Here is a 12,993-nt window from a genome sequence, read left to right as displayed (position 1 = left end):
TGGTTGCCCTGTGAAACTGATTCTGGTCTCTTCAAGTTGTAAAAGAAGAGTAACTCCTTGAAGTCAAGGGGGTAAAAATGGATGAAAGTTCAGAATTTGGCCCTTAGTTATGAATTAAGATTAAAGAAAAACAGGAGGCTTCAGAGATTTTTAATGATGATAATTAGCAAGCCTACCCCGGAAGGTTTATCTAACCTTCAAACTAAAAGAGTCTGTATCAGCTGCATAGGGTAGGTCCCATCCTTACTGTCGTGTCCTGGTAACTGACAGGCTTGAAACCTCACCCAGACTTTTTTACAAAATATCATATTGTATGAACTCATTAAGATTCTCGCTGCTGTCTACTCCCAACTCAAACGGACTGTTGAGAGCTTTCAGCTTCTCCCAGTTACACCTATATTGAGGCCAGTAATTTGTGTATGACTAAAACATCTTCCAAAAAGGCATCCAATCTTGGATCTGACGATTTCAAGAGATGGAGCCACCACTTCCCTTTAACTCTTGCTCCTTTTAGCCATGATTTTCCTGTGATGATACCTAAAAACTGCCAAGACCAAATTGTAGTCGGGCACACTGCTCAATAGACTGACCAATGTGAATTGAGTGAGCTTAACAGAGTCCTTTGAAACTGAGGAAAGTATGCCATTCAGGAAGCAGTCTTGACACAGGAAAAATATTAAGAATCTTAAATTCAGATTAAACTCCATTACTTGTCTCTGTTTACACAGGTTACCAAGTATCTCCTCTCCAGAAGTACACAGTCCATGCCATCTGGTGTTTAACAGGAGACGCTGTTAACACCTTCAATTACAATAATGTGGCTTTAGTGGGACATAGAAATGTTAAACTCAATTTTAGGCTAATCTCTTGGCAGCGCTTTTGTAAACTTTCTCACCAGTGATGCTGATATCTTGGGGATGTTATCATGTTGCAGAAGCCCTACTGGACTGGAAGGGTGGGGCTGATTAAAGGTTATGGCTAAGCTGCAGTCGGAAGCATGATTTTTAGCATGGGCTGCTATACCCATTCTAGCATGGCTAAAAATAGCAGTGAAGAGACAGTGGTGTGGGCTCTCCAAGCATGCTAGTATCTTACTTGTGGTGCTAGCCCGCACTGCTGCATCTTTAGTGCTGTTTTTAGCCATGCTAGTTAGGTTAAAGCTTTGCCAGCCTGTGTTGCAATCACACTTCCGATTGCAGCATGGCCATACCCTTGATACTTCCGGTGCTTGGCACTACTTGACAGAGCCAAAATGTCTTATGAAGTTTCTTGAGTAGCTGAGACATTTCATTTCATTATATAAGCAACCAAGTATCCGAGTGAGTTATCAAGTGTTCTTCAAGCATTGTGTAGGAAAATAACGGAATATGCTAACATTCGGTAAAGACAAAGGCAAGATTGTAATAACCTAAAATTTCAGTAATAAATAAGAATAATTGTGTTAATCCCTATAGAGGCCTATACCCTACCTTTGGTACATGGCATTCAGATTTTCTCATGGTAGAATCCATTGTCTCTGATGGATATACAGCAAACAACCATAAATAATTAAGGTGTCAGAGTAGCAGCTGTGTTAGTCTGTATCCATAAAAAGAACAGGAGTACTTGTGGCACCTTGGAGACTAACAAATTTATTAGAGCATAAGCTTTCGTGAGCTACAGCATCCAATGAAGTGAGCTGTAGCTCATGAAAGCTTATGATCAAATAAATTGGTTAGTCTCTAAGGTGCCACAAGTCCTCCTTTTCTTTTTATAAATAATTAAATTGTAGTCCTGAATGCATGATATTTGCCTTCTATCTTTAATTGCCAGGGCTTGATGCCATCTAAATATACTTAAGGCTTTGCTTAGCAAAATTTATGAAGAATCACTGCTTGTTGGTAACAAGCCTAAGCAGAAAAGGTCTCAACCACTTGCAGCTGAGTACTTTTGGGTGAATGTCAGTGCTTGTTAAACAGAGATGGCTAACAGTGACTAGAGCCGGCCATTGTGTGGGCATATAACGTGATAGTTTCATGTTCACCTCTGCCCATCCATGTCAGTCTTCATCTTCATCTTCTGTTGTTCAGTACTAGGCACCTACCCCACTGCAACTGACATGCCAGTGTGTAATGGCTCTCTGGGCCATAAAAACTCACTTAGCTTTTGATTGACCTAAGCCATGTTAGAACCTGTTTCTAAATAGTAAAAGCCTGGCACACTGACACAATTATGGCAGCTGGCTGTGATTACATCTAGGACCTGTTCATAAAAATATTTAGTTCTTATATAGCACTTTTCAACTGTGCTTCTCAAAACATTGTTTGAAGGTCGGTAAATACCATTATTCCTATGTATAGGGAATTGTGGTATTTTAAGACTGAGCAGGGAAGAAAAGACACTGGAGCCATATTCAGCCCTTGAGGGGTTGTATTTTAAAGGACAGACCTGTGAGAAGAAATGGTCCCAGGGTGGAAGTTCATGGTTTGAAAAAACGCAGGCAGCTGACTGTCTAGGGCTTGGGACCAGAGCCTAGAAGTGTGATTCAGTCCAGGTTTCCCTCTCAACTGGGCCCAGGGGGATGGTGGGGTTAGTAGGCCTTCACCCTAAGGTATGCTGGGAGGGGGGAACAGGAACAGTCTCCCTCACAATAGGAGAGAGTATGAAGGGAGTTTGGAGCCTCTTACGGTATGTCGCACAGCAGCTTGCAGTAAGCCTCCCAGCCTGGATAGATGGGCTCATGCTCACTCTGCTCACCAAATGTAGCTGTGGGGGTGTTGTGGCTTGGGTGGCTAGCCTGCCTCCACCAGAGCTGCACCATCCACACAGTCTAGCCCTTAGGGTATGTCTGTGCAGCAATTCAACACCTGCAGCTGGCCTGGACTTGCGGGCTGTAAGATTGCAGTGTAGATGTTCGGGCTTGGGTTAGAGCCTAAGCTCTGGGACCCCACCCTGAGGGAGGGTCCTTGAGCCTGAACATCTTCACTGCATCTTTTCAGCCCAAGGCCGAGTCAGCTGACACAGGCCAGTGTCAGCTGACAGTGCTGTGTAGACATACCCTTAGAAATCAGGAAAGCTCTCCTTTTTTCCCCCTTCCCCTTCAACTGATCTTCGCGGGAAGGGCTGAAGACAGAATCAGGAACAAGGAAGTGAACATGGGGAAGGAGTTATTTTACTATTTTTAAACTTAGACTTCAGTTTGTATGTTTGTTAGGATTTTACCAGCAGCCTGCTGGGGACAGTCTGGCCTGTCTGGAGAAAGAAACCTTGGTGGATAAAGCCTGTTGCTTGTTTTGCTAAAAGCACTAAATGGGTGTGGCCTGCAGCAAATGTCTGCCTTGTAAGCACCATTTTACAGATGGGGAAACTGAGGCATAGAGCAGTTACATGACTTGTCAAAGGTCAAACAGCAAATCAGTGGTGCATTTGACATTAGAAACCCAGGTCTGGTGCCCTGACAGCTTGAGTTGAACACTGTGTTGGCTCACATGAAGAAAGGTGATTTCTGTTATGTCCAGGATCCCAAATTATTGTTCTGGTTTCTGCAAAATTAGCCATGTTTAAAGGATAACAGATATGCCTTTTGCTGCCTTTTCCCCCTTGATTGCTATTTTTTAGGAGGGCATTTATTTGGTCTCAGTGGACCAATATGCTTATCACTGTAACTGCATGCCTTCTGGATGTACCTGTTGTATTTGTCATAAGTTTAAAAAAAAAAAAAAGTACAGGGTAGGGATTTTGACAGTTAGGGAACTGTGGTGTGTGTTGAAGCACAAATTTATTGACAAGAGATGTGTTAATTAGCTGAAGCTGGTAACCGTGCAAATGCACCCTAGAGCTAGCAATGCTTTTTTCTGTTAGTGTGTTTACAAATCTTCTTAGAGGAAATTAACATGGCATAATTGCCTCTTTGAAATTAAATGTTTCAATGATACTCTTAACAGGAAGAAAAGGAGTACTTGTGGCACCTTAGAGACTGAAATAGGACTGTCTGAATCATAACCCAGTGAAAAGTTTTCTACACTTTTTCTTAGAATTCATTACTTAGTTTGCTTCAGTTGTATTGACTAAATTGCATGGATTATTGGAGCTTTTTATAAATATCTTCTTCAAAAGCAGTTTGCATGATTATTTTGCTCTTAAGTTTCAGACTAAATTGGGCAGTTGATCGGACAGGGAAGTGGCAAGAACTGGAGTATCCCAGTCCAGCATACCCTGCCTTTGCCTGTGGGTCTGGTTATGTTATCTCCAAAGACATTGTTCAATGGTTGGCAAGCAACTCTGAAAGACTCAAGACATACCAGGTACTTAAGCCCCATGCTAAAAACCCCAGAAAACCTTAAGGTCTCCCACTCCCCCTACCCTTTTCTCACACCACACCTTTGATTCTGGAATTAGATTTGTTAGCTCTGGCTAATTAGTAGATTTTTATGTTGAGAGAGATGTGAGATTTGTGATTAGGAGCTCCAGAGTTCTAATCCTACTTTTGCATTGGCTCCCTGTCTAGTGTTGGAAGTCACTGTGACTATATTTGCCTTAGTTTCCTAACCTGTAAAATCCACCATTTTAACACACAGCTTCCTCAGGGATGTTGGGAGGAGTGGGAGATATTTTTAAGAGATGCTTAGAAAAAACTACATTTAAGAAATAATATAAATAAAGCTAATATTTTACTTGTTCAGTTAGTGGTAACTGCACATACATGGTGTACAACAGACTTTGGTTCAGAATTTCATAGTTGGGAAATAATTAGTTGGAAATGCACCAAGGCTAATGTTTGTTTTTGAAATGCATCTACAGGGTGAAGATGTGAGTATGGGCATTTGGATGGCAGCTATAGGGCCTAAGCGATATCAGGTGAGCAAGTCTGCAGAAATTCTGTTTTTCCTGGTACAGTAGCATGGCTCTTAACCCAAGTTGGGCAGCCCCTGGAAAATACAATTTTCCTCATCATGGAAGGCATTCCTGCAGTAGCTGTTTTAATGCATGAACAGGAGTTTCAAATGGGTTTTTTTTTAATCCATACGAGTAGTTCAATATACAAACATTTCCATCACACCTTCTCCCAGTTAATTACAAAATAATTCTTTCTGGGTGCATACAGGATAAAATCTTTAACAGATTACTACTGGGTGACTTTCTTCTAATTAAATAACTTTTCAGTTTCTGCTATCTTGCACATATCAAACTAGGTGGAGGGGTTATACGAATACATTGTTTGGGGCACTTGTCTTTCCAGTTTCCATCAGCACTCCTATTAACAATAGTTTGTGCAAGAGTTTCTACTCAAGGCTGATTGGTTAACCAGACACTCAGTGGTAATGTGTAAGAATATAGGAATTGCCTGACCAGATCAGACCAAAATGTAAGTGCACCCATCCCCACATACATATTGAGACCATTATGGAATTATTTGATCCACAGGAAAATTTCTAGCACCTATCAGTCAGGGGCTGGCTGATACCTTGATGCATCTGTAAGCTGTCTGATACTTGACCTTATTGTGTCTGTTCTCAGATTAGCATAAGAGCCTTGCAGAGTTTTATTTATATACACACTGCCTCTGTCTACATTCTGTTAATTACTGGCATATTATTAACAAGTGTCCCACACCATGAAATACTGATTTCTGATAGACTGTGTGTGTGTGAGATTTAGTGAATGTAAAGTACTGTCCCCTTCCAAAAAAGCCCACTGAAATCATTGTCTTTTTAAACAGGACAGCCTCTGGTTGTGTGAGAAGACATGTGAAAAGGGAATGCTGTCTTCCCCTCAGTATTCTCCACAAGAACTAACAGAGCTCTGGAAAGTGAAGGAATTATGTGGAGATCCTTGTAGATGTGAGGAAAGATGATAAAGACTTGTGGAGATACACAATCAGGACGGCTAAGGTGGTGTTTAATAGTGGAAATTTCACCTATAATGTAATTAACATTTGCCCATCCATTTTGATAAAAATTGAGTGATCCTGTCCAGAGAAGCATTTTTCTATAGGTGAGGTGTTAATCTGACAAAAACCAGAAGTTTGACTTTATAAAAAAGGAAATTATCTTAAAGGACTATTGGTAATTAATGTGCACATAAAGCTCTAGATTTCTATTAGGATGATGATAGGTGCAGAACCACTGGTATCCATGAGAGTCAGCAGGTGCAAGGTTCCATGCCAGCACATCTATTTACTGGATTAATGTAATCTGCAAATTGGGGGAGGGGAGGGTGGTAAATGGTACTTGCTCATGTAGGGTGGGGATAGTTATCTTTTAGGATTTATATTGAGGTTGTGTATACTACTTAGTGATTTGGATGAGATTGATGCAAGATATTAAACTTTGCTTATACCAAATCTTGAACTACAGCAAATAATATAACCAGATTCAAAGGAATTTGCATCTTTCTGATAACTCAGTAACTATCTAGATAAAGTAAAAAGTTTAAGCAACATACAGAGAATATCCATTAAACTGTATAGCTCCACAATATGCTGATAAGTTATTTTGAATAAATCCTCCAATTCAGCAGCTTAATTGTGATCTTTTTCCCCTCTAGATGTGTAAATAGGATATAGCAACAAGATCAGAATATGGATCTAAACTTTCCACACCCCATTCTAGGTACCTCTCGCTAGAGCGTGGTGTTACATAAAGTATTCCTTGAGGGGAAAAAAAACAAAGCTTAAAGTTATTTTCTCTCTCACTTAAAGCAGAGTTTGTGTCCTTTTCTAGTGCAACAGCAGTTGTCTTTGTAATCTAAAATCTCATGTGACTTTTACAAATGTCACATGAGATTTTAGATTACATGTTCTGAATAAAAGTGATTCTTCTATAGAAATTCGCTGCACAAGACCTCATGCTAATCTTCCATTTAATCTGGGAATTTAAAAGAATCCCTGCAATTATGCACCAATTTTTTTTAATTGAAAATATACATGTAGGAGTTACAAGCATCATTTCAAATAGCCCTCTGTCCCAGTTTATGAAATCCACATTAAATATGTACAAGAGTGGCACAAATTGCAGATGCTCTCCTGGGGTAGCCTGTGGACTCCTCTTCTGAAGTTGCATTTTAAAAAAAGTTACCACCGTACTAAGATAGAGTCTCCATTTTCTATAGAGTAAAACTGCAAGGGCTTTAGGTCATTTTCTAGTTCAATTTCTTTGCCTTCCATCTAGAAGAAGAAAAAAAAAATTCATTCGATGAGGCTCTTTTAAAATGTACACACTCAGGCAAGTCTCTTTTCCCCAGCCATCTTTCAAGTCCAAAGGAGATGGATCAGGCCATGGTAGTCAGTGAGAATCTGACTTTTAGGGCCTTTGCTGGCCTTTAAGTGAAATCTGTTTCATTCTATAGCATTTTAGAATGCAATGTTGACCTTTTAAATACAACTTATGTTACCTACTTTAGAACTTTCATAGGACAATTTCAGTTCTGAACCAGGAATTTTAAGTAGACGATACAGCAAGCCTTTGACCTTCTGAATAGTCATAGAATCTGTCAAGAAAAATCAAGTAACCTGATTATGTACTTACATCCTTGCAGCCAAATATGGTTTTATTTCTGAATCAACTTCAGTAGACTAGACTGATAAGTAACATGCTACAACCTAAAAATATTTTCATCCAACATAGACATGAAAGGAAAAATAAATCATGAAGCTAAGTGACCTTTAGTATAGTTTTCATACCTACCACTCAGATTTTGGTGTGATTTCTTTGGCACCAGGTGTCTCAACTTTCGAAGCACAAAGAAATCAAGGTATGTTTCAGGATTTAATTAGTTCCAACCAAACTGCTAGTAGTGTTATGGATTGGTTCATAACATAGTGCCAAGGTGATATTTTTATAATGGAACTTTGAGTAAGTTCAGTTTGTACAAGAGAGATTTCCCATTGTGTGTGTCTGGTACAGAGTTATTGAATTCTATTTTCATTCTTTGAAGCTTTATCTGAAGACACAGCAATAGTGAGTTATTTCTGTAATATCACACAATGTATGTAGAAAACTATTTTTCTATCAAACATTTTTGTAAAAGTTGTATCTGATTTTATGCAACTTGTGATAATAAATGTTTTTTATTTTAGAATAAAAACTGAATAAGTCTTTCCTCATAGAACAAATTCAGACATTTAGTATGTGTCTAAATATTTAACAGCAGTTCTTCCCTTGAGGTTTAGCTAGGTCAGTAGAACTCAGACCTTCAAAGCCTTGAGTAGAGCTGATGATGTGAAGAGGCAGGAGAACGTTCTAGTTTAGACATACAGCAATAACTATTATAAGTAGACCTTATATTCAGTTATGTCATTTTCTAGAGAATCTCCTTTCATTAGATTAAATTCCTGCCTTAGTCTTCCCTGACTATTCTAAACAGGCAAGGAACACAGAGTTGATGTCCAAGCCATAAACTTAGCAAAATTTCAGCTCCATAATTTGGAGCATGTCGCCTATACTGAAGATGAATATTTTTTGTGCATTTACAATATCATGCTCAGAGAGCCCCCCCCAAACAGCACAGAAACTAATTTGGGCTACAATGCTATCACTACACAAAGCATAAGATTCAATTTTTTTCCCACTTCTGGGAGACTACATATAAATACCTTTCCATCAATCACATTTACTTACAAACAAGTCTGAGGGCAACCAAATATTAGTTGTACTTCCACAAGTACTTTTTATAAGTTTAAGGTTAATATGAAATTATTTATCAAATGCAGAGAGGTTGGTAAAATCATACAGGTATCCCTTGACTGAATCATGCTCATGCAAATTCGTCATTGGCCACTCAGTGCCAACTTAAGTCTTGTGATGTATAAGCATCCGCTAGGAACTGGACTGACTATAGCTTGTTTTCCACATGTTACTGTACAGCCATCATATGGTAATGACTGTCATTACTAACCTTGAGGTGAAAGGTTGCATATCCTGCTAGCAACTCCTCCACCAAAAACTAGCCCCAGTAAAGAGAAGAAGTTGGTCTTTGCCTCCTCTCAGCAGCATTCTTGCATTCTGAAGCAGCTGCCTCCGGATTTCTTCAGGAAAGGAAGCATTTAAAAAAAGGGGGAGGGGGAGAGACCACAAAGGAACTGCTGAGGCATTGAAACAAACAATTAACATTCCTGTTCTTACCTGGTAGTTTCTTCTCTATGGGTTTCTGATCCGGTTGGTCTGGACATTTAATTGTCAAAGCTTTAAAAAAAATTAGACAAAGTCAGTCACAATGAGAAGTGTAACTGAAGTTTGAGTACAGTTTCATTATATGAACTTTAATGCCTGGTACCAGTGGATCTAATTTCTGTTTCTTTAAGTGTGAATACAATTTGCATAAATCCTGCAGGGAATTCCAACTTAGTAAGTGAACTGCAAAACACAAACAGTGAATATGCCAGTTAGGATGGATCAAATGTTCTAAAGTCATTCCTCCCCTCCCCCCCCTTCCGCCCCCCGAGAGGGACATGATTTTTTTTTTGCTCAGTTGGGAATGCACATCCCAGAAAGCTAAAACCCAGGCTGCCATTCTCCCAAGCCCCCAATAAAAAGGGAGGTTGTTGAATACTAGGCAGCATTTTTAAAAATAAATTTATATATATATAAATGCCCTTCCACATACCAAGGTTTTTAAATGTGATTGACAGAAGTACCCCTGATTTAGGACTTCCGTTCAAGTCAGCAGAATGAAAGCTTTTGTTTCCCATTAGACTGGCTAAATCAATCATGGCTCCCTACCTCAAAATTTAAAAATGCTCTGGTTGGAAAGGCAAGGATAATTACATTCAACTGTAAGGCTGAGTCTCTGAAGATATTAATCTGACTGGATTCTGACTCTTGGATCTTAGCTCCATAGCCCAAGGCAGGCTGTAACTATTAGCTCTCACAGACCTTAGAATCATAGAATATCAGGGTTGGAAGGGACCTCAGGAGGTCATCTAGTCCAATCCCCAATTTTTGGCCCAGATCCCTAAATAGCCCCCTCAAGGATTGAACTCACAACCGTGGGTTTAGTAGGCCAATGCTCAAACCACTGAGCTATTCCTCCCCCATGGATCATAGTGTTTTCTGGCATGCATATGGGGGATAAGGGGACATAAGGGATCAAAGTAGCCCAGTCTACCCTACCAATCCTTAAAGCATACCATGGTTATAATACTTCCTATTCACCCTCCCTGCTATATCCTGAAAGTCTGCAGGGATCATACTGTCCAAAATTCACTGATGTCTCAAAAAGTAATACATCCAGATAAGTCACAGTTGTACAGTCTGCAAAGCAGCTACATGGGACCAGAGTTAAGGCTGTCTGAGGAACCTTTACAAGGGAGATCCTGACACATGCCATGCTAATAAAGCTGGAAATACATCCCTAAAACCTTTACTATCAGTTTGTTTCTGGGAAGTGTATTCAACTTCAAGATGAAGTGGAAGGCAATTTTTGTGCCCTTTACTGTTCCTTTTTGGTGTACAAATTGGCTTCAAAGGTACTTAAAGCACCTCTTCCTTACTACTTCAGGGAGAGTATTTTAAATGCAAAATATATAATTTTATTAATTTCTGGCCTCATACTTAGCAGCTGATTTTTCAGAATGAAAGGCTGTTGTCGTTTCAATTCACCTTCTTCAGGAGCACCATATTCTGTTAAAAAACACACAAAAATGGAATTAACAAACTAGATTAGCGGGAAACAGAAGGTAAAAACAAAAGAAAGTTGTGTAGAATTTTAGCTGAAATATCTTTCTCTGGTTTAAGTCATCACATAGGAAAACTTCCCAGTAATTATCTGTGGGACAACATGGTATCCAGATCATGCAATGACCATGAAACTCTACTGCCTCTCACTGTTATTCTTCCATAGAAGCTAAGCAGTCCTGCTTTCCAGAGTCAAGCAGCTCAGTAGCTGGGCTCCTGCAGTGCTGTGAGCTAAAAACATCAATTAGCAGATCTCAACTCCTGTAAACATAATAATACTGAGAATAATTTCACTTATTTTCAATAATAACCTTTTTAAAAAACAGAGGCTTACTGAGAAGATTGTTTAGCATGGAACAGCAACTTGAATACTGGGCATTTAAAAAGCAAAATAGGATGCCTGAAGTATTCATGTTTGTCAGAACCCAGAACACTTTTCCAGCTCACATCCATTTCTTAGGAGCAGTGAGAGCAACCCAGGAACAAACACAGTCTGTGTGTAGCTGTGGCCAGCATGCTTCTCTGCTTTGTGTATTTGTAATAGCATATATCTGAACAATATTATGGACTAATTAAAGAAAACCAAGCAAGAAGGTAGTTGTAAAACAGGGCCAAGGAACTGCAGCACAAACGTAAGGGTCACAATTTAACAGCAAGACAGAGCAATGTAATTCAAAGATCAGTCTGAGGAACTGGACACCACAAGCTCTTTGCGAACTGAAAAACTGACTGATTGAGAAGGCAGCCTCTCCTACATCTGTCTCTTTACTGTAGTGGGATATAATCAGGGACAGTATATAGACACTGCCACTATAGATACTGAAGGAAAATGGAACAAGGAGCTACTTACTTAATGGGAAATGGAGGAATAGAATTTGGCTGGATATGCAAGAAATCAGAAGACAACATAGACAAGGAGCTATCTGATTAAGTCTACAGAATCTCCTTGTCTTACAAGAAATTCAAATCACTTAACCTACAGATTGTTGGAGGAGCTGCCAGGGCATAGGATCATATCTCCAGCCTGGTGGAGTGCTCCTTTGGCTGAAATTTCTGGAAACAGTTACTAACAGTCATTAAGAAGGACAGGGATGCAACCTTATGCTCCGAGTGTCCCTAGTCTGTTTGCCAGAAGCTGAGAATGGTCCACAGAGAATGGATCACTTGATGATTGCCCTTTCCATTCATTCCCTCTGAAGCACCTGGCATTGGCCACTGTGCTAGATGGACCATTGGTCTGCTCCAGTATGGCCCCTCTCATGTTCTTACGGGGAGACCCCTTAGAAATCGACCAGAAGGTCCTGGTAGGCAGGTGGGCTGTAAATAGCTCCTTAAAGTCAGTTTGCCTTACTGCGCAGACACTACAGTACTTTTTTGCGGTGGAAATCATGACCTGCAGCACGGCACTGAGTATGACAACTTAAGGGTATTTCTGTCCTGAAAAAACTATAAACTTAAAGGGAAAGGAGCAGAGTGGCAGTGTCAGAGGGCCGTTTTGGAACTAATTAGAAGCAGTAACGCTGGAGATTGGGATAATGACTACAGGACCGTTTACTGTCCTGCACACTGGCCTTTTCCAAACCAGTAGGAGCACGTGGGCAGAAAGGTCCTTATATTGCTTGACCTTGATTTGTTTTCTTCCTTTCTCTTCAAATATGGTAAGTTGAAAAAATAAAGGGGGCCCCCAGAACAGAAGGACAAATAATTAAAAGATCTCTGCCACCCCTGTACCCTGAAAACATCAGAACATACATAATACCAAAGCAAGGAAATTTTCATTTCACCTCCACTGTACTTACTAAGGCAGAGTAACTGGTACCTAGGATGAGCAGCAAGAAATTCCTCATTTGGTCTGTCTTTGTCTGGATTCTGATTTCCACCAGCCGTTATCCAGTCATTGCCAAACATTTTGCGATAGTCAAGCTCTGCTCCCTTTCTTTCATCAGGAAAGATCTATATTGACAAGTACAAAACACTTACTGTGTCACTAAGCTACATTTCCAAAAAACCCAAGTTCAGGGTCCTTCAAAAGACAAGATTGCTAGATATTAGTTACTTGTATGTTCAGCACCTTATAAAACTGCAAAGAGTCTGAAAAAAAATCAACTTCCACAACTGATTCAGACTCAGTTTAGTCAATGTCATCAGTGCGCTCAGAGTACAGTCTGAAAACAATATCATGAGGCATGAAAGCTCAGAGCTAAATGATTTCTTAAATATGGAACAAGTTATGGGGTTTTGAAAGTTCTCTTTTTATTTTCAAGATCTCCCAGCATCAATTAATACAATGATACTGTATTTTGAAAAGGACAACACCGAGGTTGTAATGTGTACATATGTT

The 12,993-nt window shown here is 39.7% G+C and overlaps 2 protein-coding genes across 4 annotated transcripts in view; one reads left to right on the top strand and one right to left on the bottom strand.

Moving 5' to 3' along the window:
* The window catches only part of B3GALNT2 (beta-1,3-N-acetylgalactosaminyltransferase 2), a 40,691-nt gene extending 32,700 nt beyond the window's left edge, over positions 1–7,991 (top strand). The window contains exons 10-12 of one of the 3 annotated variants that reach the window (XM_073338151.2): positions 4,130–4,283; positions 4,780–4,836; positions 5,699–7,991. In XM_073338151.2, coding sequence (XP_073194252.1) covers positions 4,130–4,283; positions 4,780–4,836; positions 5,699–5,833 — 346 coding nt within the window. In that variant the 3' untranslated portion in view covers positions 5,834–7,991. Of the gene's footprint in view, positions 1–4,123; positions 4,284–4,779; positions 4,837–5,698 lie in introns of all 3 variants that reach the window. The other 2 variants (XM_073338152.2, XM_078852227.1) reach the window with 2 other exon arrangements.
* Positions 4,345–12,993, bottom strand: part of TBCE (tubulin folding cofactor E) — a 58,035-nt gene continuing 49,386 nt past the window's right edge. The window contains exons 13-17 of the mRNA XM_073338150.2: positions 12,452–12,605; positions 10,530–10,598; positions 9,102–9,161; positions 7,376–7,467; positions 4,345–7,144 (exon numbers count right to left, since the gene is read on the bottom strand). Of these exons, the coding sequence (XP_073194251.1) occupies positions 7,052–7,144; positions 7,376–7,467; positions 9,102–9,161; positions 10,530–10,598; positions 12,452–12,605 (468 nt within the window). The 3' untranslated portion in view covers positions 4,345–7,051. The remainder of the gene's footprint in view (positions 7,145–7,375; positions 7,468–9,101; positions 9,162–10,529; positions 10,599–12,451; positions 12,606–12,993) is intronic.

The sequence above is a fragment of the Lepidochelys kempii genome, chromosome 3, assembly GCF_965140285.1.
Source record: "Lepidochelys kempii isolate rLepKem1 chromosome 3, rLepKem1.hap1, whole genome shotgun sequence".
Lineage (NCBI taxonomy): Eukaryota > Metazoa > Chordata > Testudines > Cheloniidae > Lepidochelys > Lepidochelys kempii.
Note: the sequence above shows the minus strand (reverse complement) of the source record. Positions and strands in the feature narration are given on the sequence as shown.